This window comes from Brachyhypopomus gauderio, chromosome 17 (genome assembly GCF_052324685.1).
Source record: "Brachyhypopomus gauderio isolate BG-103 chromosome 17, BGAUD_0.2, whole genome shotgun sequence".
NCBI lineage: Eukaryota > Metazoa > Chordata > Actinopteri > Gymnotiformes > Hypopomidae > Brachyhypopomus > Brachyhypopomus gauderio.
Window position 1 is genome coordinate 3,753,342 of NC_135227.1, and position 26,004 is coordinate 3,779,345.

At 44.6% G+C, this 26,004-nt stretch overlaps 2 protein-coding genes across 5 annotated transcripts; both read left to right on the forward strand.

The window, feature by feature from the left end:
* Positions 1 to 470: 470 nt before the first annotated feature.
* On the forward strand, positions 471 to 20,942 carry LOC143480513 (uncharacterized). Of its 4 annotated transcripts, none has more exons than XM_076978256.1 (16): positions 471 to 506; positions 892 to 959; positions 2,016 to 2,161; positions 2,454 to 2,532; positions 3,074 to 3,119; positions 3,210 to 3,252; positions 3,360 to 4,694; positions 5,076 to 5,161; positions 5,314 to 5,418; positions 5,555 to 5,727; positions 8,099 to 8,195; positions 8,343 to 8,504; positions 8,714 to 8,789; positions 8,909 to 9,008; positions 20,492 to 20,697; positions 20,800 to 20,942. In XM_076978256.1, exons 3-16 carry the CDS (start codon positions 2,140 to 2,142, stop codon positions 20,937 to 20,939), a joined length of 2,670 nt encoding a protein of 889 aa, XP_076834371.1. In that variant the 5' UTR covers positions 471 to 506; positions 892 to 959; positions 2,016 to 2,139; the 3' UTR covers positions 20,940 to 20,942. The 4 variants fall into 4 exon arrangements, with proteins under 4 accessions (XP_076834371.1, XP_076834370.1, XP_076834367.1 ...); XM_076978255.1 differs by lacking the exon at positions 471 to 506 and adding an exon at positions 522 to 632; XM_076978252.1 differs by lacking the exon at positions 471 to 506 and having other exon boundaries at positions 655 to 959.
* Positions 20,943 to 22,613: 1,671 nt separating this feature from the next.
* Positions 22,614 to 24,787, forward strand: gja1a (gap junction protein alpha 1a). The gene has a single exon (XM_076978257.1). It carries the CDS (start codon positions 22,616 to 22,618, stop codon positions 23,681 to 23,683), a length of 1,068 nt encoding a protein of 355 aa, XP_076834372.1. The 5' UTR covers positions 22,614 to 22,615; the 3' UTR covers positions 23,684 to 24,787.
* Positions 24,788 to 26,004: the final 1,217 nt, after the last annotated feature.

A 26,004-nucleotide genomic window follows, 5' to 3' on the forward strand; every position in this document is an offset into this window, starting at 1 on the left:
CTGATCTGGCTATATAAACCTACTGAATTTAAGTGAATTGAAGTTCTAAACGCGCTTATATGTTTGGTAAAACAGGAAAGATTCTTGTGCACGTATATACGCCCTGGCCCACAGTATTTCATGTTTAATTAATTAATTCATTCATTCATCCATTCGTTTGTTAGTTTTCCAGTTAGAAATGTGCGTTAACTTTATAGTTATATTTTCTAAGCACCTTAATAAATACACACAAAGTGCTTGTCTGGAGCATATCGACGTTCATGAAGTCATATGACCTATTTCTCTACATTTTGTAGATGCAGGCTCTCTCTAATTATACAGGAAATAGAAGAACCCCTCCGAGGATGTCAGTGACAGATCAAATCTTGTGAGGTTACTGCCTCAACATCCTAAAGACATTCTGGTTTCCGTTTGCCTTCTGTGTAATTTTCATGTACAACGCATGTGTCAGCAGGCAAAAGGCGTGTCGTTAAGCAAACTTTACGAGCGTCGCACTGCCGCAGAAGGTGTATTTTTTTATCTCCCCTAAGGACAAAACTTTTTATTCCAGCTTGACGTGCCAGGGTTTTTAAGCGACATGTTAACATATTACGTCAGAGAAACTGTGCGCTCCTTGTCTGTTTCCCCGTGACGTAAGTGCAGCCAGAGGCGCTGAATTTGTTGTAAAGACTCGCGCGACACTACTAGGGTTCCAAATTCAGAACCCTGCGTATTAGAACCGGAACAGCGTTCTGGAACCCGGTGCTCCACGCACGCGAGCATTCAAACCATTCCTTAACTCTCGGAGTGCAAGCTTGAAATTTAATATTCATACCTTGCAAAATTCGCAAGATGAAATCGTCTAAAGATACGACCATATTTATTGACTTGAGTTTTCTTTCCACCGAGGAGGAAGGAATAATTCGCCAAGTGCTTCTACGAGATGAGGATTTAAAACGGCTTGAAATTGGACGTGTGCGGTAAGCTGCCCTACACCCGACGATTCTGATTTCAGCTCCTCGGATATTGAACTACATACAAACAAGCAGGTGTAGGTTTTGTGTAGATATGCTGACTGGTGGATGATTTCATGGGGAGAAAATTGTTATTTTTTTGTTGTATTTTGTTATTGACCTGCTGTCGTAAGAAATAAATTCCATAAAAAGTGAAGGTGCTCGCCAGCACAAGTTACAAGTTACTGCAGTGATGAAGAACATGAACAAGCAGCAGATTTGAGTTCGCGGAACATGCTCAAACTGCGAAAAACTAAGAACATTGGAAAAGTTAAAATCGGACTTATGCCAATAACATGCTTATTGTTTATTATGATTTAACACGATCCATCCCCATATCATGTATATTAACATATACTTTCATATATGCTCACAGACTGTTGCCTTTTAAAGACATATAGATGGCGACTATTATAACGTTTTATATTTTAAGAAGCCATTATCTTTTTATTACAAGTAAAATGTTTCGGCACAATAGTTCTTATAGTCCTGACATGCGTGTTGTACATGGCATATGGGATCCCTTTAAGAATTTTGCAGTCCTTTTGCGCACTGGTAATAATAGAGTGTGCACTCTGTTTCTGAGACTTTGGTCAAATAGAGTGCTGCAGTGGTGCCCACAGTGAACATCACCGTGCCAATTCATCCATGTTATGAATCTGCAAAATGTATTTTAGGGTTTATACCACCCATACCAATCCTATACCCATATTTTTACTGCAGCCAGTTTATGTAGTTATAAAAGTACTTTAAATACAGAGGTTATTGGTGAGTCACAGTATACAAAAGTCATAGTTCAGTTCATATCACAATTTAGACATCATAGTTTGGTTCGAGTTAAGAACAGTGGGAAAAAGCAACAACCCCCCACAAACACATTTGGCTTCTGTTAATTCATTTTGAAGAGACAGTAGTGTGGGTTAAAGTGTGTTCCATTTAGTAGTCTTTGGTTTTCTGTCTGTCTGTGATATTAACCATAGTTTGTATGTAAGTTTCCCTTGAATCAGACTTTTTTAACCTCAGGAGGCTGAGGAATTCAGTCCCTGACCCCAAGCAGCTGAAGGTTTTGACAGGGGAATGGTTTGAGGATCTCAGGGCGAAGAGACACGGACGCCAGCCTGACATCTCCGCTGTGGTGAGGTCCTCTATGAGATGGAAGAAAACAGCAGGTATCTCATTCAGCTCTTGAGAAACCGAGAGGAAGACTAGTGAGGAATGAATGTTCTCTGTTCTTGGGGCGCTGGTTCTTTATCACATGTCGCTTTATTACATTTCACTCTTTTTCAGGCCCTGGTTGTTTATTACATGTGTCCAGATCATTTTAATGTTGAGGATGGAAAAGATGCATTATTTCGGTTCATACTAGAAATATTATGAATTATTGCTTAACAAACTCGGTGTAGAGATCTGTCAAACATTGTTTTGTCCTTTTCTTGCTCATCAAACTCCTTATAATTGTAGGACACAAGCCAAATCCTTTTCTGCATGCTGTGACTGAAGACAAAGATGAAGAAAAGCAGCACAGCAGAACTCACCCACAGTAATGTCCTTTTTTGGCCTTATAAACTGAAAAGGAAAAGATAAAAAAATCACCTGCTGTAAATGTGCTGCACAGAGATGGAGAGTGTGAGCTACATTAGTTGCATGATGTTCAGCAATTAACACAGCAGCCTCACAGGCACATTCAACAGCCTCACAGCTAGTAACACAACAGCATCACAGCTAGTAACACAACAGCCTCACAGCTAGTAACACAACAGCCTCACAGGATCATATTGTGAATCATAGTAACACACTGAAAAATAAATGCATAGTAAATAAGTAGTATAATATAATATAAATGTAATATTCATTGATCATCCCAATCCTCTTTTGTTGGCCATTACTGTAACACTGAGTACATGATTTTATTACTGAATGTACTGTATTAGTGTAATACGCAGACTTACATTCTTTAGAAGTTGTTGGGTATTTTTGCAGCTTCACCTAAGGTTACAAGCATGCTGTGTTTTCATAACTGGATATTGCAATTCAGTTTTGAATGAAATAATGATTTACTGAAAATGCTAAATATTTTTTAGATTTTCCGATGACTCCAGATCACTCCACCCAGCTCACAGTGTAGAGGTTTTTATCACACTCCATATTTTTTGTGCAAAATATTAATATATCTATATCCTTCTTCACATCTACATATGTATCCATTTATTACTGTAGGAATGCCGGGCATACACAGATGAAGACTTCGCTTTGGTAGATGGTGAGTTTTTAGTGGGAAATATAACACTTTTAAGACGCAAGGAGTGAATCAGTATGTCAACTATTTTAAAAATGCTGATGTGAAAACTTTTTTCATCATTTTTGCAGAAACCCACCCTGTTCAGAGTCCAGCCAAGAATGTTCCTGTTGAGAAACCTCAGAAACCCTCCGACAAAACTACTGAGAAACCATTCATTCTGAGAAGTTTGTCTAATTTTAATAATCCCATCCTTGGCACACCAGGCCCAGGATCTAAACCAACAGACAATCCTCAATACCCCAAACCTCCTCTGTCGCCTCCTCACCTTCATCCAGCGCTGGAGCAGAAGTGTAACTCAGCTGGTACAATAAACGCAAATGCAGAGACTCCAGAGCCCATACCAAATGTCCCACTCCCTCCGGCAGAGCAAGAAATCCAATCATTTGAGGAGAACTTTGTGAAGATATCTACAGGAGCTAACAAAATAGGATCACTGGAGAGAACATCTTTCAGTGAAACACACAGCACCTCAAGCCATGATCAATCCCACCATGTTGGTAGAGCTGTGGAGCGGAGCAACACTGAGCCAGAAGCTGAGAATGGCAGAATAATGAGCTCTAGCAAACATGCAGAGACAGAAGTGAAATATAAACCAAGTCACACCAATCGTGTGTTTGTGTCGAGCATGAATGGGCTTGAATTTGAAGAGGAAGTAGCCATAGGTCAGTCATTACATCAGGATAAAAAGAGGGCCAGTGAATTGCCCGTTGGTTCTCTACAGGGGCAAGAAGACTCTGATAAGCTCCTCACAGTTTCTTCTGTGGAGAAGATGGAAAAGCAAGTGTCCCCAAGTGACCCTGCTCCACAAATACAGAATGAAAGACCTGAAAGAGAGAAGGATGAAATTCCAGTAGCAATTTTCAGAAAGTCATCTCCAACCAGGATGGATGTATTAAGTGTAGATTTAAATAATGAAGAAAATGCCAGTGTTACTGAGGATCAAGTGCCAGAGGCACTGAATGACCTGAACACACCAGACGATGTCAGTTTAGACCAAAACAGATCAGCAGATATAAACATAGACCTGCTTACAGAGGTGGTTGTAAAGGATGCAGCTTTTGGAAGAAAATGGGACTTTGATGTCGAACTGAGGGATTCTGTAAGCACAGATAAAATAAAAAGAAAATCAAAGCACTCAAATGAAATAGAAACCACAGGAGAACTTTACAACAGAGAACAAAGCCAAACATTTTCAGAAGTGCCTGATGTTAGGAGAACCTCCGAAGAGGACGGCAGGACAGAACGTGATATTCTTAACAGTGTGTATGAACGGGCCCTCAGGGCAAAATCACCTCTGACGAAAAACATCCCCTCCCAAAACCCAGAGCAGGAGAAGGCAGAAAGTGTGATTCCCACAATAGTAGTAATGCCATCTGAATCCGAGGACCCAAACCAAATTAAAAGTATGAAAGATATTTCTATAAAATATGTTGTATATAATAACATTTTGCGCTAGTTCACTAGTGCTTTAGTGAGACAGTAAGCTCAGCAGCAATTGCACCACAAGTATTCTGTTTCGTTTTTTACACAGGCAGTACTAAACAGTCCCTCCCTCAGTGTACACAACTATTCTTTGTTTACATATGTGGCATATCACATTCCATACCCACACATAAGCTCTCAGCATCAGATTTCCTTGGTTAAAAGTCTGACATTCTAGGAGAGGCTTATGTGTTCTTGACTTTGACACGCCCAGTATTAGATTAACAATCTTTACTCATGCAGGGCCACATAAAATTAGAAAAAAAAACTGCTGTCACTAATAGTAAGATTTTCTTACACAGGTTTGAAGAATGTATCACCAGATACAGAAGTCTCTGTAGAGGTTCCCACACCTACTGCTCCAACCTTTGCTGTAGATGTTTGGGAGGTTAGGCCATGCTCATCCTGTTTCAGTTTTGCATGCTTGCAACACCCTAACTGTGTGCTGCCGTATATTTCATTGTAGCAAGGCACCTGTCCCTTATGGTTAAACAGTGTCTCGGTTTCAATGGTCTTCCATTGTTCATATAATCCGTCCAGGATGAGGGAGTGGAGTCTGAGGGTGACAACAGTTCGGTGTCCAGCTACGGGTCTGATCTCTCCGGACGAAGGCATGTTTCTGCAAGCGCACTGTCAGTCACAGAAGTGAGCCACGCCGATTTCAAATCTGCTTTCTCATTTGATGTTGAGCTTTGATTAACTGTGATTAATACGATCTGTATTGTGTGTGGTTGTAGAGTTTTGGTATTGCAAGAATGTCGTCTGCTTTTGTTGCCTCTAGCGCTCGGGCAGTTTGCTGAGTGTTTACAGCGATGCCGGGGACATCGGCAATGTGATAGTGCAGGGTTCTGTGGAGTTCGCTCTGATGTACAGTCCACTGGGAGAGCTGGTCATTATGGTGGAACAGTGTCAGGACCTGGCCATTGCAAACCCACGTAAACAGCGCACGGACCCGTGAGTTTAATCAACCCAAATGACAAATGACTTTCATGAGGTGAACTGTGCCACAGAGCAGCAATAAGAACACACTGTGTGATCGGTTCATATAGGGCAGCTACTCTATATCTTTACCCATAGGCTTCCAGTCCCTTTTGATCAGTTATCTCTGTGCTTTATTGGACAAGTATGTTTGTTACATATAGAAGGAAATCATCACAGCGGCTTATAGTACAATAGAACTTATACTGGTTCAGTACAAGAAACATCATCAATCACACACACACACACACACACACACACACACACACACACACACACACACACACACACACAATATTTCCATGTGTTACAAGTGTCCAGCTAGCATGTGCCCTTGGATCAAAACTAGATCATTCATTCAGGGGGCCAGTAATGGTCCTGAAACCTAATTCAGTTAGTCAACTGTCTTTAAAATATAATATACTCACTTTAGAATGTAATATACTCACTTTAGAATATAATATACTCACTTTAGAATATAATATACTCACTTTAGAATGTAATATACTCACTTTAGAATGTAATATACTCACTTTAGAATATAATATACTTACTTTAGAATATAATGTACTCACTTTAGAATATAATGTACTCACTTTAGAATATAATGTACTCACTTTAGAATATAATATACTCACTTTAGAATATAATGTACTCACTTTAGAACATAATGTACTCACTTTAGAACATAATGTACTCACTTTAGTATATAATGTACTGACTTCAGAGTGCTGGATTACAGCATGATTGAGACACACAGTGAATGGCCACTGATGTAGTAGAGACATCTGTCCTTTCACAATTTGGGTTTCATCTTAGACACCTTGACACCAGATTGCAGCATATTAGGTGGGCAATTTAGGTGGCCATATATTTCATGGATAACATTCTGTGTGAATCCATATAGGAATGGGAAAATACAGTGATCTAAGCAACTTCGGACAAGGCACAGACATTGATACTAGACCATCTAGGGGCACAACTGGCAACCTTGGGTTTTTTTTCTCTTACAGTGGTGTCGAGAGCATAAAGGGACTGGTGTGATATAGAATACTGGGACTGGTGTGATAGAGAATACTGGGACTGGTGTGATAGAGAATACAGGGACTGGTGTGATAGAGAATACAGGGACTGGTGTGATAGAGAATACTGGGACTGGTGTGATAGAGAATACTGGGACTGGTTTTATAGAGAATACTGGGACTGGAGTGATAGAGAATACAGGGACTGGTTTTATAGAGAATACAGGGACTGGTGTGATAGAGAATACTGGGACTGGTGTGATAGAGAATACTGGGACTGGAGTGATAGAGAATACTGGGACTGGTGTGATAGAGAATACTGGGACTGGTGTGATAGAGAATACTGGGACTGGTTTTATAGAGAATACAGGGACTGGTTTTATAGAGAATACTGGGACTGGTGTGATAGAGAATACAGGGACTGGTGTGATAGAGAATACTGGGACTGGAGTGATAGAGAATACTGGGACTGGTGTGATAGAGAATACTGGGACTGGTGTGATAGAGAATACAGGGACTGGTGTGATAGAGAATACAGGGACTGGTGTGATAGAGAATACTGGGACTGGTGTGATAGAGAATACTGGGACTGGTGTGATAGAGAATACAGGGACTGGTGTGATAGAGAATACTGGGACTGGTTTTATAGAGAATACAGGGACTGGTTTTATAGAGAATACAGGGACTGGTGTGATAGAGAATACTGGGACTGGTGTGATAGAGAATACAGGGACTGGTGTGATAGAGAATACTGGGACTGGTGTGATAGAGAATACTGGGACTGGTGTGATAGAGAATACTGGGACTGGTATGATAGAGAATACAGGGACTGGTGTGATAGAGAATACTGGGACTGGTGTGATAGAGAATACTGGGACTGGTGTGATAGAGAATACTGGGACTGGTGTGATAGAGAATACTGGGACTGGTGTGATAGAGAATAGTTCAAAGTTTTCAGATCTTAATCCTATGGGGCATTTCTGGGTCAAGGTAGAAGGGGCTGTTCAGAGCATGTCAGTGCATCCATCCAGTTTGTGGCAACTGCGAGAAGCTGTCCTGTCTGCATGTGCCATGAATGATTGTATCACTTCGTGGAATCTATGCCACCTAGAACTTCTGTGATTCTGAAGGCCAAAGCAAGTCCATTACACTACTAATAAAGTGGCTATTCAGTGTACATATTAGGCTTTTAGGTATGGCAATAGAACAGTATTATATATTTGATTTGATTTATTATTATTATTTATTATGCATATTAGAACATAATAAAGTGATCACTCAGTGTGTATGAATAATGTTTAAAACTAGCTGTACTTTTCTGTCAGTTACGTGAAGACATACCTCTATCCAGATAAGAGAAGCAAGAGAAAGACTTCAATCAAGAAACGCACAGTGAATCCAGTCTACGTTGAGTCTTTGAGAGTACGTGTCACTGCACCATTCACAGGATTTTCTACCTATACCATATTTCCACCTATCTTTTTCTGTTTTCCCAGCATGCTCAATACAAAGTACAAAACAGATTTGCTGAAGGTGAAATATGTCTTTTCTCTTCGTCTCGACATACAGTACAAAGTGAAGCGTGAAGAATTGCCTGCAAAGACCCTGAACTTGTCTGTGTGGCACAATGACTCCCGAGGCAGAAATGTCTTCTTGGGTCAGGTTGAGCTCAGTCTGAGGACGTGGGATTGGAAACATGAAGCCCTCACCTGGTACAACCTCCAGCCCAAGGTTTGGATCCAAAACCATCGATAAGATCAGATCTTAGAACACTAGAATTGCTATATCATCACACAGTTCCAGAGTCTTTATGCAATTATTGATAAACAAATAGCTATGTAAAGTGCACTTAAATATCTACCACTCAGTTTTAATATGCATTAGTAATAACAGAAATATAATATATTTGAAATTGTAACACTTTTTTCTGCCTGTTATAGAGTAAAGATAATCAGGAATCACAAGAATCCTGTGGACTTTTGTCCATCTCACTTAAATATGTGCCAGAATCCACAGGTATTAAAAGATGGGTCACTTTCTGGGTATATCATTCCAAAACATTAATTTTTTAAAAATCAACCTTGCACTTATTACTAACAATCTGATTCAAATCTGTGTCTTCTCACTAAGTATAGATGGTTCCAAACTCAGTACAGGAGAAATTCACATATGGTTGCGAGAGGCAAGACGCTTACGTCGCCTGAAGACCCAGGGAGTCGACTCCTTTGTGAAGTGGTAAGACTCGTGGTGTGCGGGGGGGCAGAGGAAACGACTTCTCCTTTTGTTGAGGGAAGGAGTTGCTCGTTCTCTGTCCAGCGATCACGGTTTCCGTTTGTTTATAGTTCCATTCCTCAAGGCCATGACAGGCACAAAAATGAACCTGCTATTTGTTTAAAGGGCAAATGCAAACACACTGTATTTACTTGTTGAATCATTCTGCTTGAAACACAAGGTGAAACTGAACGGTGCTGGAATGGGGTGGAGGTGCAGCCTGTTAGGAGAACTGCCCTATAGGGCCATGCAGATGTTTTCAGGGACATATGCTCAAATGTAAAAAGGGCATATGGTGGGGTGCATAAAAATGCTAATTAACTGGGAGACTGGAAGGTCCTTTTTAACATCAACAACAAACAACATCAACAACAGCAATAATAATAATAATATTTTTGCAGATTGTTAAGGTGGGAAGAGGCAGGCAAGACGAGCGGGTATGGTAACAACATGTAACGTTTAATGTGACACAATTAATAGAGTGCGGCGCGGATTGCGCAAACACTCTTACAAGCACACTCACACGACACGAGCATTAGACATAGACTAGCACAAGAAATTGCACGAACGCACATTAAATAGGTGATTAATACGTACCCTCGTGATCTCGAGACAAGGCACAGGTGCGACTACGAACACGCTCACAAACGACCCACACCCACGGGACTACAAACATGGACATAACTGCACGCAGACGACATAACGACACGCCCACAGGGAAGGGTCCGTAGCCGTCACCATAACAGAACCCCCCGCCAGGGGCTCGCTACTCCCGGAGCGTCCTGCGCAGCTGGAAAGCCCCGAACCTACACCGACGGGCAGGTCCGGAGCCGCCGGGATCACGAGCCTCCGAGAGCCGTTTCCCCCGATGGTGGGAACCGCCGCGAACAGCTCTAGAACACCCTCCCTGGGAAAACAGGGGAAAATACATTAAACACGGGCACGCTTATAGACACACACACAGGTACATGGAAAACAAGAGGCACAAGAGGGAAAAGGGGATTGGGAATACATAACGGGACGAAGACACACACAGGCACTGGCAGCCAGGAGATCGCTCTCCCCGCTTGCATGAGCACGACCAGCGACGCGAACCCTCCCAGGACTGCAGGCAGAACAGGAGGCGGAGCCCCTCCGGTCTTCGGGGCCGATCCTCCCGCGCGCGCAGCGCTGCCCGGCACTCCAGGCAATCTTGTATTTGGGTCTGGCCACAAGATTTCATCAACATTACAGGTGATGTCCTCTTTGGTAAGACAGCGGGGGAAGTATCTTCTTGAGTGACGTATTCAGCCCGGACATGCACCCTCATCAATGTCCCCACAAGCTTCCTCCATCACCTGCAGAAGTGGTATGTAATGGTGGGGTTTGCGGTCATAAACTTTCCACCTCCATGCCGAAAAAAACTCCTCAATAGGTTTGAGGAAAGGTGAGTATGGTGGGAGGTGAAGCACATCAAACTGTGGATGTTCGGTGAACCAATGTCGTACTTGTGTAGCACGGTGGAAACTTACGTTGTCCCAGATGACAACGTACCTCGTCTGTTCTTGTCCATCTCCCTGGTGATGGGGAATGAGTTGTTGTGTAGTGTGTTGAGAAAGGTGATGATGTGAGCAGTGTTGTAAGGACCAAAAGTAGCATGATGGACAACACCATTGTGGCAAATGGCTGCAAACATTGTGATGTTCCCACCACACTGCAGGGACACTGACTATGGCACGGTGTCCTATGACGTTTCTTCCTCTGCGTCTTGGTCTGGCAAGGTTGAAGCTTCATCAATATAAAGGAACTTGTGTTCCACTGCTGCAACATCTAGCTCCATTACTCTCTGAAACCAAACATTGTCAGGGCTGGGACCAGGACCATCCCTCCTGTCGCCACCAGAGGGAACCCACGAGCTAATACTCGTGGGAGACGCAATCAGCGGTGAGGACCTGCAGCTGTGCCTTCCCCTATTTAATGGGCACGGTTGCAGTGCCTCACTGCTGAGTTGTTTGTTGCCTCTCGCTCTTGCAGCCAGCCTGTTACCCGGTTTGAGCAGCAGCAGCAGCAGCAGCAGCAGCAGCAGCAGCAGCAGCAGCAGCAGCAGTTGTCGTCGTCTCTCTCTCTCTCTCTCTCTCTCTCTCTCTCTCTCTCTCTCTCTCTCTCTCTCTCTCTCTCCCTCTCTCTACTGTTTTTCGAGGTATCCTCTCCTGTGCCCTTACTGGCCTTTCTCAAGTTTTCCCCAAGCTGTTTTCTTCTCTATATTTTAGTTTTTTGTGCCTTTTGTTTTCAGCCAGCTCCCTTCCCTGGCTTGTATTTATTTTGTTCGTTTGTGCTCCTTTTTGTCACGACACGTCGAGTGGTTTCCTCCGTGTGCTTTTGTTTTCAGCCAGCTCCCTTCCCTGGCTTGTTTTTATTTTGTTCGTTTGTGCTCCTTTTTGTCACGACACGTCGAGTGGTTTCCTCCGTGTGTTTTTTGTTCTCGTTTTCTGAGTTTTTCACTCAGTTTTTTTGTTTCCTGCTTTTCCCGCTTAGTGGCGGAGGTCTCAGTTCATCGTGTTTTCTTTTGGGCTTTGCCCCTGGGTTCATCTCCTACAAAAAACCCAGCGAGTCCCCTGTTCCCTGGGGGTTCGCGTTACAAACATTACAGTATTACAGTACTGTATTTGACTGAATGAAATGGGCATATATCATACTCAACATTGTGTGGCACAGGACACTGGAGTAAAGTATAAGTAAGAGGATAGCAAAGCATACTTGCACATATTCATACCGCAGTTCCTTCACACTGTCAGAGTTGCGCTGAAATGGTTCCCTGTATAGCTGCTTCATATGCACTTGATGTCTTCTCAGGAGTCGGCCCAGTGCAGATAGGCTCACTGATTGAATGTTGCTGAAAGTGATGTTGTCAGTAATGATGTACTGTTGTAGTTGTCGTAAAGGTATACTGTTGTTTGATATGACAATGTTCACGATGGCCTCCATGGTCAACCAAAGTGGCCTGGATCTCATCCGTGATGGTTGTTTGTGTTCTTCCTCTTCCTTGTCCTCTTCCTCGTCCTCTACCTCTCTGTGAAGTATTAGCCTCCATTGTTGTGCAAACCAAGATTTGCAACTTGTGGCCTCTTTATAGGGATAAAGTTCTGATAAGGATTTTTAAAAATTAGCTAGAAGTGTTGTAACGTGTGAGAACTGTGTATGGTATTTTGGTAGGTGAGTGTAGCAGTTGTGTGGCAGTGTTTTCTAAAAGAAACACGTGGTTTTCAGTTTTGAATGTTGTGTCTTATGTGAAGAACTGTGTGTAAAGTTTTGCAAAAAGTGTGTTTTAGCATTTCTAAATGAGTGTAAGGCAGAGAATGTGCTTAAGGTTTGGCACACCCGGTCAATAGATAGGCTACATGGGTTAGTTGTTTCAGAAATTGTGCTATAAGGACCACTTTTTGTGTCTTAGCAAATGCAAAAAACTGTAACACATACCCTTGTGATCTCGAGACAAGGCACAGGTGCGACTACGAACACACTCACAAACGACCCACACCCACGGGACTACAAACATGGACATAACTGCACGCAAATGACATAACGACACGCCCACAGGGAAGGGTCCGGAGCTGTGACCGTGACACAGATGCTGTAACCCAATTTCTCAAACTATGTCTCTTTTGTCAAAACTTAACACACAGCAGCCAATGCTACACACACACACACAACAGGCAAAACATCTCGCACTTTTGGAAAAAGCTCAACCAAAAAGTTCAACCAAAACTCTTGCAACTCTTGCCAAAACCATATTATTGCATTTAAATACAACACACAAATATCAGATGATTAGCCTTTCATATATGTGACCACACACTCATGTGACAAATGGACAACGCTCCTATCATGTGTTTGAGTGTTTAGTTTGTAGTCTGCTGTGAAGGTCTGCCACAGGTCTCACATATACATGAACATTCACAAATATTGAGGTTATTTCTGCATATTCAGTACATTTATACCATAAAGTAAAACGCAATTACAAGGGGAAGGGTTTTTTTTGGTTTTGCATGAACACTACAGCAACACATGCAGTATGAAAACACATGGACAACAAAAACAACAAAAAAAGAAAAACAAAAAGACTAAATAACCTCAAGCTTCCTCCATCACCTGTAACGCGTTGCCGCCGATCACGGCGGTGACGCGTTGGTTTAAACGTGGTGAGAACCCAAACGCTAACCAAAAAATAAAACGGCAAAAGACAGCCAACTGAAACCTCCGCAGATGCGGGAAAAAAACGAAAATAAAACTCAAGGGTAACAACCGAAGGATAACACGGAGGAACTCGACGTGCACAGGTAAGTAAACAAACGAAAAACACGCGGAAAGAAATACAACGCGTCCAATAAGGGAAAAAACAGGAAAACGAAAAACACACGGAGAAACCTCAACGTGTCAGAAGGAGAGGAGAAAAATACACAAAATAAAAGACGAAGCTTTGGTACAAGACCAGCGGCTTCTTACCAGGTTACCTGTCAGACTGTCAACCAGAACACTGGAGGACAACCGACGAAGAACAGAGGGAGAAGACAAAAAGAAACAAAACCAACCTGAGAACACTCAGGGGGAAAACGAGAGAAAGAGAGCAACGAGATCGTACTGAGAAGAAGAGAGAACTTGGCTTAGGCTGTGAGAGTGCGTGACTACAGACAAGTTCAGCAATGTGTTGCTGAAGTCGCCTGCTTTAAATAGGCAGCCCAACAGGTGTAATCTATCGGGCTCGATTACCCCTGGAACCAGCTCGCGGGCTCCGCCTAGTGGCGGCAGGAGGCACGTGACTGGGTCCAACCCTGACAGAACCCCCCCCTCTAGGCCCGAGACCCCGCGGGCCCAGGGCAACAGCCCTGTCGCGGTAGAAGGCCGCGATCAGGGAAGGATCCAGGATGCGTGCCCTGGGAACCCAAGACCGCTCCTCAGGACCGTAACCCTCCCAGTCCACCAGGAATTGATCCCGCCCCCGGACCCGACGGACGTCCAAAAGACGCCGCACCGTGTAAACAGGACCACCACCAACCATACGCGGCGCAGGAGGAGCCGGGGCGGGAGAAGAACCACATAAGTAAGGCCGGAGATGGGACACGTGAAACACCGGGTGGACACGCATGGACGGAGGGAGAACCAAACGGTAGGTGACCGGGTTGATACGACGGTCGACTTTGAATGGGCCCAGGAAGCGAGGAGCCAGCTTCTTGGTGCCGCCCCGCACCGGTAAGTTACCCGCCGCCAACCATACCCGCTGACCAGGACGGAAGGACAGCGCAGGGAGACGATGCTTGTCGGCGCTGCGGCAATAGGCGGAGGAAGCCTTCAACAGGGCCGAGCGAGCACGCGACCAAGCCTTGCGACAGCGCCGAAACTGAGCCACAGCAGAAGGCACAGCTACGGCCTGCTCGTGATCAGCGAACAGGGGAGGCGCATACCCAAACAAACATTCAAAGGGCGACATACCCAGAGCGGAATGCCATAACGTGTTGTGTGCGTACTCGGCCCACAACAGGTGGTCGGCCCAGGACGCGGGGTTAGAGGACGCCAGGCACCTGAGCGTCTGCTCCAGGTCCTGGTTGACTCGCTCGGTCTGACCGTTAGACTGGGGGTGGAAACCCGATGAGAGGCTGGCGGAGGCACCGAGGAGGGTCAAAAAGGCCTTCCAGAAGCTGCTGGCGAACTGAGGTCCTCTGTCGGACACCACGTCCTGAGGAAATCCGTAGTTACGGACTACATGAACCAGTAATAGAGACGCAGTTTCTCGGGCGGAGGGTAGCTTAGGCAGGCCGATGAATTTGCTATACTTAGAGAACCTGTCTACAATCACAAGAATGGTGGTCAGCCCTTTGGAGGATGGAAGACCGGTGATGAAGTCTAGGGAGATATGGGACCATGGTCTGGAGGGAATAGGTAAAGGGCGCAACAGCCCCCTGGGCTTGTTACGAGGGGCCTTACTCCTGGTACACACCTCGCAGGAAGCCACGAAGTCACGGATCTCCTGATCCATCGCAGGCCACCAAAACCTCCTTTTTATGAGCTCGGCGGTCCGCCTAGCACCGGGGTGCGCAGCATACCGTTCGGTGTGTCCCCATAAGAGGACCTTACGCCGGACGGTCGAGGGCACGTAGAGACAGCCAGGAGGAACACCGCTAGGGCCGGGTTCGTTAGCGAGTTCATCCTGTACTGCTTTCTCAATACCCCACCGGATAGGTGCGACAACGACTCCCGGGGGAAGCACGTTCTCAGGGGGACTGTCGACGAGAGGTGGCTCCCACTGTCGGGACAAAGCGTCAGGCTTGGTGTTTTTTGAGCCAGGACGATACGACAGAGTGAAGTCGAAACGACTGAAAAACAGGGCCCATCTGGCCTGTCTGGCATTGAGGCGCTTGGCCTGCTGGAGATAGGTCAGGTTTTTGTGGTCCGACCAGACCAGGAAAGGATGGCGAGCCCCCTCCAGCCAGTGTCGCCACTCCTCTAAGGCCAACTTAACGGCCAGGAGTTCTTTGTCCCCTACGTCGTACCGTCTTTCCGTGGGGGTGAACCGGTGTGAATAGTAAGCACAGGGATGCAGCTTAGGAGGAACCCCGACCCGCTGCGAGAGAACAGCCCCAACACCCAGATCAGAAGCGTCAGTCTCAACAACGAAGGGAAGCTCAGGGTCAGGAACCCGCAGTACAGGAGCACTAGTAAAAAGGCCCTTAAGGGTCTCGAATGCTTTCTGGGCTTCTGGAGTCCATGTGAACTTCCCCAGTTTTTTGCTAGTGAGAGCAGAGAGCGGAGCCGCGAGGGAGCCAAAATTTCTAATAAAGCGCCTGTAGAAATTGGCAAACCCCAGGAAGCGTTGGACCAAACGCACGGACGTGGGCACGGGCCATTGAGACACAGCTTTAATCTTGGCGGGTTCCATTGCCAGTTTACCGTTGGCAATGATGAACCCCAAGAAAGCTACTTCGGCGACGTGGAACAGGGACTTCTCTAATTTAACATAGAGGTGATTCTCGAGCAGCAATTGGAGCACGCGGCGTACGTGTTGCTGATGCTCTTGGACAGTACGGCTATATATTAAAATGTCGTCTAGGTAGACGTAGGCGTAGTTATCCAAAGCCTCCCTAAGGACGCCGTTAACAAACCGCTGAAAAGCGGCGGGTGCGTTCATGAGACCAAACGGCATGACTAAGTACTCGTAATGCCCGGAGGGCGTGTTGAAGGCGGTTTTCCACTCGTCGCCCTCCCTGACACGCAACAGGTTGTACGCACTTCTCAGATCTAGCTTAGTGAAGACCGTCGCCCGTTGAAGGGCCTCGAAGGCAGAGGACATGAGAGGCAAGGGGTGGCGGTCTTTGATAGTGATCTTGTTAAGCCCCCTGTAATCGATGCAAGGGCGGAGACCCCCATCTTTTTTCCCCACAAAGAAAAATCCAGCCCCGGCGGGAGAGGTGGAGGGACGAATAGTACCAGCCGCGAGCGCCTCCTGTATGTAGGTCTCCATAGCCTTGCGTTCAGGCAAAGCTAGGGAAAACAAACGCCCCCTAGGGGGAGTAGTACCGGGCAGGAGGTTGATAGCGATATCGCAGGCTCTGTGCGGGGGTAGGAAGCCTGCTTTGCGTTTGCTAAAAACGTCTTTGAGGTCGTGGTACACAGCAGGAACCTTTTCTATGAACGCTATCTTTTCTTGGCTCTCCCCGGTTTTGCTGCGGTGGGGCGCCAAGCACGACTGTTCACAGACCTTACTCCATCGGTTAATGGACAGATTAAGCCAATCTACGTCGGGGTTGTGGCGTTGGAGCCAGGGAAACCCTAGGATCAGCTGTAGTTTGGGTGCAGCGATGACATAGGGGGTGAGTGTTTCGTGGTGGTTCCCTATAGAAATGTTCAGAGGAACGGTTTGGTGGGTTATGTCCCCGGAAGTGAGCAGCCTACCGTCCACAGCGGACACAGAGATGGGCTTTTCTAGAGGAACCAGAGGTATGGAGAGTGAGGCTACGAGAGCGGTGTCTATGAAATTACCAGAGGCCCCTGAGTCAACGAGAGCCAGGACCCGATGTTCCTCAGAACCTCTCCATGACACCACTACATGAGGCATCAGTCCACATGCGGGGAAATAAGTGCCATGACCCGTCGGTGCAACCCCGTTCACCGACGGGTCTGCCCTTTTCCCTGTAACTCAGGACACTCGGCGATACGGTGGTTAGCCCTGCCGCAATAAAGACACTTGCCCTCTCGTATGCGGCTTTGTCTTTCCTGACGGGAGAGACGAGTGTGCCCTAATTGCATGGGCTGTTCCGATGACGCGCCCTCCTCGTGTGTGGTCTTACGCACAGGGGATACTGCCTTAACACTGGGCGAATTGAACAAACGGCGGTGTTGTTTACGGTCCCTCAACCGATTATCTATTCTAATGGTGAGGTCTATAGCGTCGTCCAGACCGCTAGGAGGCTCCCTGAGGGACAGTTCGTCCTTGATCTCTTCGCTCAAGCCTTCTATGTAAACGGCCCCCAGCGCCTCCGAACCCCAATTACTTTCTGCCGCCAGTGTGCGGAAGTCCAGAGAGTATTCCGCCACGGTAGATCTGCCCTGTCGCAAACGTAACAGCCTAGAAGCGACCATACCCCCTGAAGCAGGATGAAAAAACGCCTGCCGCATAGCCCGAGAAAACCGTTCGTATGAGGAACAGAGCTCCGGCTGGTTCTCCCAAACCGGTGTAGCCCACCGTAATGCTTTCCCCGAGAGTAACGCCATAACATAAGCCACTCTAGCACGTTCGGTGGGAAAACGGGACGGTTGTTGTTCAAAGATAAGAGAACACTGTAACAAAAACCCCCTACACTCGTTGGGATCCCCGTTATAACGCGCCGGAGCGGGCAATGCGGGCTCAGCACGAGAGTCAGCAGGCAGCCCAACAGCCCCGGGGGAAACCAGAGGGCTGGGAGCCGCAGCAGGCGGATCAGGCTTTTGGACAGCGAGAGCGATAGCCTGGAGCTGAGTGTGAATTTCCTGCAACGCCTGCTCATGCCTGCCAATAGTCTGCCCTTGTATGGCAAGGGCGTTTCGCATGTCGTCGGCGTCAGGGTTAGCTGGGTCCATAATAGGCTGAAGTTGTTCTGTAACGCGTTGCCGCCGATCACGGCGGTGACGCGTTGGTTTAAACGTGGTGAGAACCCAAACGCTAACCAAAAAATAAAACGGCAAAAGACAGCCAACTGAAACCTCCGCAGATGCGGGAAAAAAACGAAAATAAAACTCAAGGGTAACAACCGAAGGATAACACGGAGGAACTCGACGTGCACAGGTAAGTAAACAAACGAAAAACACGCGGAAAGAAATACAACGCGTCCAATAAGGGAAAAAACAGGAAAACGAAAAACACACGGAGAAACCTCAACATGTCAGAAGGAGAGGAGAAAAATACACAAAATAAAAGACGAAGCTTTGGTACAAGACCAGCGGCTTCTTACCAGGTTACCTGTCAGACTGTCAACCAGAACACTGGAGGACAACCGACGAAGAACAGAGGGAGAAGACAAAAAGAAACAAAACCAACCTGAGAACACTCAGGGGGAAAACGAGAGAAAGAGAGCAACGAGATCGTACTGAGAAGAAGAGAGAACTTGGCTTAGGCTGTGAGAGTGCGTGACTACAGACAACTTCAGCAATGTGTTGCTGAAGTCGCCTGCTTTAAATAGGCAGCCCAACAGGTGTAATCTATCGGGCTCGATTACCCCTGGAACCAGCTCGCGGGCTCCGCCTAGTGGCGGCAGGAGGCACGTGCCTGGGTCCAACCCTGACATCACCTGCTGAATGTATTTACACTGGTGGGGTTGGTCACCACCTCCATGCCAAAAATAACTCAACAGCAATGGAGAGTTTGGTGGAGGTGAATCACAACAAATCGTGGCTGTTCAGTGAACCAGTTCGTACTTGAGCAGCCCGGTGCAAACTTACGTTGTCTCAGACGACAACAAACCTGGACTGTTCTGGTTCATCCCCCTGGTGATGGAGAACGAGTGTGTTGTGCTCTGTGTTGAAGAAGGTGATGATGTGCACATGATGATGAGTTGTTTCACACTGTCACTGGCCCAGTCCTGATAGACTCACTGAATGAATGTTGCTGATGACGTCAGTAATGATGTGCTGTTGTCGGAAACGAATGCAGTTGTTTTCTCTGACCATATTGACGATGTTCTCTTTCTGTTCTGAGGTGGATAGCCACCTTTGTCCCCCAACAAGGGGTAGTCTAGTACATTATGTAGTATATATAGAAGATGGGTCTACTTATCTATTCTCATTTTGAATTGTCTGGGTGATGCTACAGTGCAGCAGCACAGATAAGGCTGGACCCTTTGCCTCCAGAAAACCCAACGCATGCTTGGTCAACCAGAGTGGCTCTGGTCTCATCCATTATGGTTGCTCATCCTCATCGTCATTCACATTCTCTTCATCATCATCTCTATGTAGTACTGGACTCCATTGATGTGCAAACCAAGATTTGCAACTTGTGGCCTCTTTATAGGGATTAGGCTTTGATGTCTAAAGATTTGTAAAAAATTAGCTAGTGTTGTAACGTGTGAGAACTGGGTATGGATTTTGGTAGGTGAGTGTCGCAGTTGTGTGGCAGTGTTTTCCAAAAGAAATACATGGTTTTAAGTTTTGAATGTTGTGTCTTATGTGAAGAACTGTGTTTATTGTTTTGCAAAAAGTGTGTTTAAAATTTTCTAAATGAGTGTAAGGCAGAGAATGTGCTTAAGGTTTAGCGCACCAGGTCAAGAGATAGGCTACATGGGTTAGTGATTTCAAAAATTGTGCTATAAGGACCACTTTTTGTGCCTTAGCAGCTGCAAAAAACTGTAAATAGTGAAATAGAAGAGCAATCATACAATGTTGAGGCGAGGAGTTCCAGAGTTTAGGAGTCACTGCATTGAAGGACTATAGTCCCGTGCCAGCTCAACTCAATTGTTGGTCTCAGTTCATGTGCACTACTGAGGGTTGAGTGGTGAAGCAAAGCTGTCTGTGTCTGTTCCAAAGCTGCCTGTGTCTGTTCCAAAGCTGTCTGTGTCTGTTCCAAAGCTGATTGTGTTTGTTCCAAAGCTGCCTGTGTCTGTTCCAAAGCTGTCTGTGTCTGTTCCTAAGCTGCCCGTGTCTGTTCCAAAGCTGTCTGTGTCTGTTCCAAAGCTGTCTGTGTCTGTTCCAAAGCTGCCTGTGTCTGTTCCTAAGCTGCCCGTGTCTGTTCCTAAGCTGCCCGTGTCTGTTCCTAAGCTGCCCGTGTCTGTTCCTAAGCTGCCTGTGTTTGCTCCAAAGCTGATTGTGTCTGTTCCAAAGCTGCCCGTGTCTGTTCCTAAGCTGCCTGTGTCTGTTCCTAAGCTGCCTGTGTTTGCTCCAAAGCTGCCCGTGTCTGTTCCAAAGCTGCCCGTGTCTGTTCCTAAGCTGCCTGTGTCTCTACTCCAAAGCTACATGTTACCAGACACTAGCAAAAAGAGCCGGCAGAAGACCCGTGTGATGAAGAAGACGCAGGACCCTGTGTATAACCACGCAATGGTCTATGACGGCTTTAAGACCGGAGAGGTACGTGAGGTGTGCTGTGAGCTGACTGTGTGGGACAACAACAAACTCACCAACCAGTTCCTGGGAGGCCTGCGTCTTGGCCTCGGCACAGGTGATCACCCATCCTCACCTTACTAAGACCAATCAGTTAGCCAGGTTGGTGCAGAGGGGCCTGTGGTTTTATAGGGTCTCATTATCCTTCATTCACATGCAGGGCAGAGCTATGGCAAGAAAGTGGATTGGATGGATTCGGCAAATGAGGAAGTTGAAATCTGGGAAGGAATGCTGGCAAAGCCGAACACCTGGGTGGAGGCGGAGATTTCACTGAGGTCTTCAATGACTCCTAGAAAGTAAGACGCTCAGCAGGACCAGTGCTAGTGTACGGAGTGATTATGGGAGAAGTATCTTTGATTCTACCTACAACATAAATCACACTTTCATAAACCCAGTGTTTGTGACTGTGGGCTAGTAACTTGGAGATTTACAGAATATCTATTCTGGGACGTTTAGATGTTTTTATAATGGTTCTATTTAGCCTATGTCTGTGGAATACATACTGAAAAGTATCTTTATTTTTTAAATCTACATATTCTAGCAGTTATTTTAGCAGTTATATTATTTACTGAGAGTACAAAATACCAGTCTAATGTAAAGTAGCACTTTCTTAATAAACACATTGAGGTTTTTGTTAAGAGTTCTGAAAAACGAGTGTGTCGAGGGGGTGTTTGTGTCTGCCTGATTGATTCACAGGAATGAATCATTAACTTTGACAAATTGTATGGTGAATTGCTTATGTGAATATGTGAATTACTTGTGATTTTTGCATTTTGGTCATGCATTGACCAGCTTTCTAGAAACAAATGTCCCATAGTTGATTTGGTGATTCCAACTCTGGTTGTGACTGGACTGTGATTGTGACCTTGAAGTTACATCATGTTTGTAGTTGTAAAAGAATTATCAATATTTGTATAAACCTAAATTATATTATGCACGAGAATTAAAGGTTAGTTAATTCGTACTTTAAAATGATTTAAGATTCACATTTTGTATTGGAGCATTTACTGTTCGAAAATAAAAAAATACGTTTTGTATAATTTCAGGTGGTTTTGTTTTTAAAAAAATCATTTTTACGTTCATAAAATAGTAACACAGACCATAAAGTAGGCCTACCGAATAAAAATTAAAGTAAGTTGATTATTTTAATTGGTCGGACCCGAATAAATTAATTTAGTTCACACATGGAGTTGAAGTTTTTTAATTTTTTGTCTTTTTTCCTCTTGAGCTACAGAGCAGACGACTTTCTTAGCACTGTTACGTTACAACACATGCACCAGATGGCGATAGACCATTATTTCAGCCCAGAGACATTTTTCCTCAAAATGTAACAGTCTAAAAGAGATGTATGCTAGCGCTGTGTAATGTCCCGTAGTCATGAAGTTTATGTGGGAGTCAGATGACCGCAAACTTTTTCCACTGTGAGTCGTGCCCTCTGATGAACGCACATCTGCGCATATATGCCGTTTAAATCTAAAAATGCTCGAGTTTCTTTAAGTCTCTTAGGACCCATGTTAATGATCTGAGGAGATTTTCCGATACACAGGCGGTTGAAGAATTCGCAGGTAAGCCGACAAACCACTAAAAACACAGCTCTGTCACTTTGAATACAGAGTGTTGGTTATGTAAAAAATAACTTATAGATAGATCTATCAATACATTTCAAAATAAATCTCTTACAAAGATTTATTTACATGGCAAAAATGCCCACGACAGGCCGTCTAGTCGAAAATATTGGTGGTCTGCTGAATAGAAATAATCACTTTTAAAGCCTTTTGTTATTAAATTATTAATCAGACTGCAAGAATGTGCGTGCTTATTTTTTTTGTTTCTAATTTTGTTATAGATCATTTTATTGTTGGCAGGAGGAGGAATATCGTAAATATTTAAAACTGCTATTAAATATTCTTCAGAACTGAAACACTTGATGAACGTACAGTCTCGTGTTGCTAAATACACCGTATAATAATTTCACCATGGGCGACTGGAGTGCCTTAGCAAAACTCTTGGACAAGGTCCAAACGTACTCCACAGCTGGCGGAAAAGTATGGCTCTCGGTTCTCTTCATCTTCCGGATCCTGGTGCTGGGGACTGCGGTGGAGTCAGCATGGGGGGACGAGCAGTCTGCGTTTGAATGTAACACCCAGCAGCCCGGCTGCGAGAACGTCTGCTATGACAAGTCTTTCCCCATCTCCCATGTGCGCTTCTGGGTTCTGCAGATCATATTTGTGTCTGTGCCCACCCTCCTCTACCTCAGCCACGTCATCTACCTCATGCACAAGGAGGTGAAGCTGAAAAAGAAAGAGGAGATGTTGAGAGCCATGGAGAGGAAGGGAGGAGATGTATACGTGAACCTGAAGAAAGTGGAAACTAAGAGGTTTAAGTATGGCCTAGAAGAACCGGGGAAGATCAGAATGAGAGGAGGGTTATTTTACACGTATATAGTAAGCATTGTTTTAAAATCAGTTTTCGAGGTTGGATTTTTGTTGATACAGTGGTACCTTTATGGATTCCGGTTGTCAGCTGTTTATACATGCGAGGGGTTTCCTTGCCCACATAAAGTCGATTGCTTCCTGTCACGTCCTACGGAGAAGACCATTTTTATCATATTTATGTTGGTGGTCTCCCTGATCTCACTGGGCCTTAATGTCTTTGAATTTTTGTATGCAGTCTTCAAGAGAATGAAGGACCAAATAAAAGAGTCAGAGAAGCAGTGTGACACCAACTTCAGGCCTTGCCCTGGAGACGTGTCCAGCAGTTACAGATACTACAGCCACTGTTCGGCTCCAGCTTCTAATCTGGGTTACAACCTCAACGCAGTGGACAAATCAAACTCCTCAGACAATTTTGTCAATGAGCAGAACTGGACTAACTACAGCACGGAGCAGAACCAGCTGGGGGAGAGGGACTACTGTCCGTCCCAGGCTTTTGGGTACTTGGAGAAGATGTCTCCTCTAGGAAAGGAACTTCCTCTCAAACAGCTTGACCTTCGCCCACACAGCCGTTGCAGCAGTCGAGCCAGGCCTGATGACCTTGACATCTAGGAGGCTGAGCATTAACCTCCTTAAATCTCAAAGACAGTGAAAGCTTCCATTTGAGGCTATCAAATGTGAGCCCAAGCGCACACCCTGACATGGTTTAATCCCTCACAGTTTAAAGAAAGGTTCACTACCACTCAGATGTACTACACATAAAATGCTGCAGGGGTTAGTGATGGGTTATTATCTCCGAATACAGTGCATGAACATTACATTCCGTATTTCTTTAGAGGACACACTGTACTCTTGTGTCATTCAGTATCATTTAGTGATATTTGAAATATTTCAGCTTATTTGTATTAGCTGATGATTTGTGTTAAAATTGTTCCATTTTTGCTGGAATTGTTTTTTATTTTAAATAGATTACTATATTTTATATGTACAGATTTAATTATGCAAATAGTAATAGTATGCACAGTTTGCACTATGACTGACTTAAATTTAACTGTTAAAATGCAGTGTGGGTTGCCTAAAGATATCAAAAAGGTCTCTTTTTAAAGTCTTGAAGCCAGCAGTATTCAATGCAATGGGAAACATGTTTACATCTTACTCCACATATCACAGGTTTCTACTCCTCTTCGTGAGAAACCCTGTGGCCGGTTGTGGAGCTTGCCTGGGTTCCTGTAGCTGTGGGATCAGGTGTTTTCAGCACCAGTAGATCAGAAGTGTGTAGTGGACTTTCTGATGGCTGTATCTGGAGCATCATTGAACTGTGGTCCCTTTTTAAGCTTTTGTCGAAATATAGATTTCACTGTATATGTGCAGATATTACAAATGTGTATCAAACAGCCCTCTCACAGGTCCCAGTTTTAGCTTATTCTAGTGCAGATGGAGGCTTTCTTAGAAACATGTTAGTTTGTAAGTTCTTCTTTCTCCCTGCTGATGCAGCTCTCAAAATCAGTCTCTGAACTATCCTGAGTCTATTATTGTTTTGCTGTAGTTCCATGCAAATGAAAGATGGTGTGGTTTTAAGGAGATATTACAGTGTCATTGCTTAATATATCTTTACCAAATACATACATTTCTACACTGGCAATATACTTATGGAAGGTAAAAGTTAAAGAAGCTGAAATAAAAAGGGGGTAATGATATTCAACTTTTCCTCTGTTCTCACAGTTTCCTGTTTACACACACAGCTAAATGAAAACACATGTCTGCACTGTGCTCTGCCAGTCACATGGGGGTTTGGTCAGAAACGAAGAAAAAATGCTTTTCGACTGCATGCTCAGACTCCAGTCAGAAATACATGGATGATTCTTAGCAAACACTGCGGTCATGTCCATAAATTGCATAATGCACTAATCAACAAGAACATGAAACCAGTTGCACATCAGAGCTTAATACTATGAATGATCAAAAACACACTGCTAAGTTGAATGGCCTTTAAATTTAACTCTGTGAAAGAAATAGTTGTGTGAAGTAATGAATATTATATAAAATGATTTTTAGCAAAGCTTTAAGCCTGGTTCTTCTGCATATTCTAGCTGACATAGCAGTTCCAAAGATCACCATAATTACAACCTTGTTCAGTGAGCTCTAAGAAAAGCTTTCTGCTGATCTCTTATTATGAGACTTGCAAATAACTGAACTATCATGCTGCGCTTTGAACCTCTTTGAACACAGCTTAAAACACTGAAATTATGTTGTGGTTTATGTAGAGGTTGACGTGATACACATGATTAGATTTAGTTGGGTGGATAGTTGGTCGATACTTATATTGCACTAGGTACTCACACATCTAAGTGTATGGTGTCCCACAAGGGTCAATTCTGGGCCATTCATTATTTTATGTGTGTATGTTGATTTTTAAGCTGACCAGTTTAATGGATATGTTTGCTTCCATCTTCAGCAAGTCATGCTGGATGGACTGCAGAAATGACTGAAGAAATTTATCATGTGGAAGTCTCAGAAGACAAAGACAATTGAATAATCTGTTGAGTGCTGGCGACTGGTCTTGCCCCCTTCTGCCTCAGTGATATGATTGCTAGATGCTCATATTTCTGCCTCACAGGGCGTTTAAGGGAAATCTACTTGTCATTCCAGAAACCCGGCTGATGATAATGCAGTCAGCCTTTACGCATATTAGTTCCAAGCTCTTAAAACGCACTACCTGAAAGTCTGAGCTCATATGACAGTCTTAGCTCCTTCAAAAACCAGTTCAGAACATCCTTATAGAATATTGCATTCAGTTAGGTCTTCTGGTCTATTTCAATAGCTGTAGTAGTGATTGTAGTAGTAGTGGTCATCGTAGTAATATAATAAAGATTCCTGCTTTTTGCTCAAGTTCAAGCAATGGAAATAAAAGCTTAAGTCAAACATGTTCAATA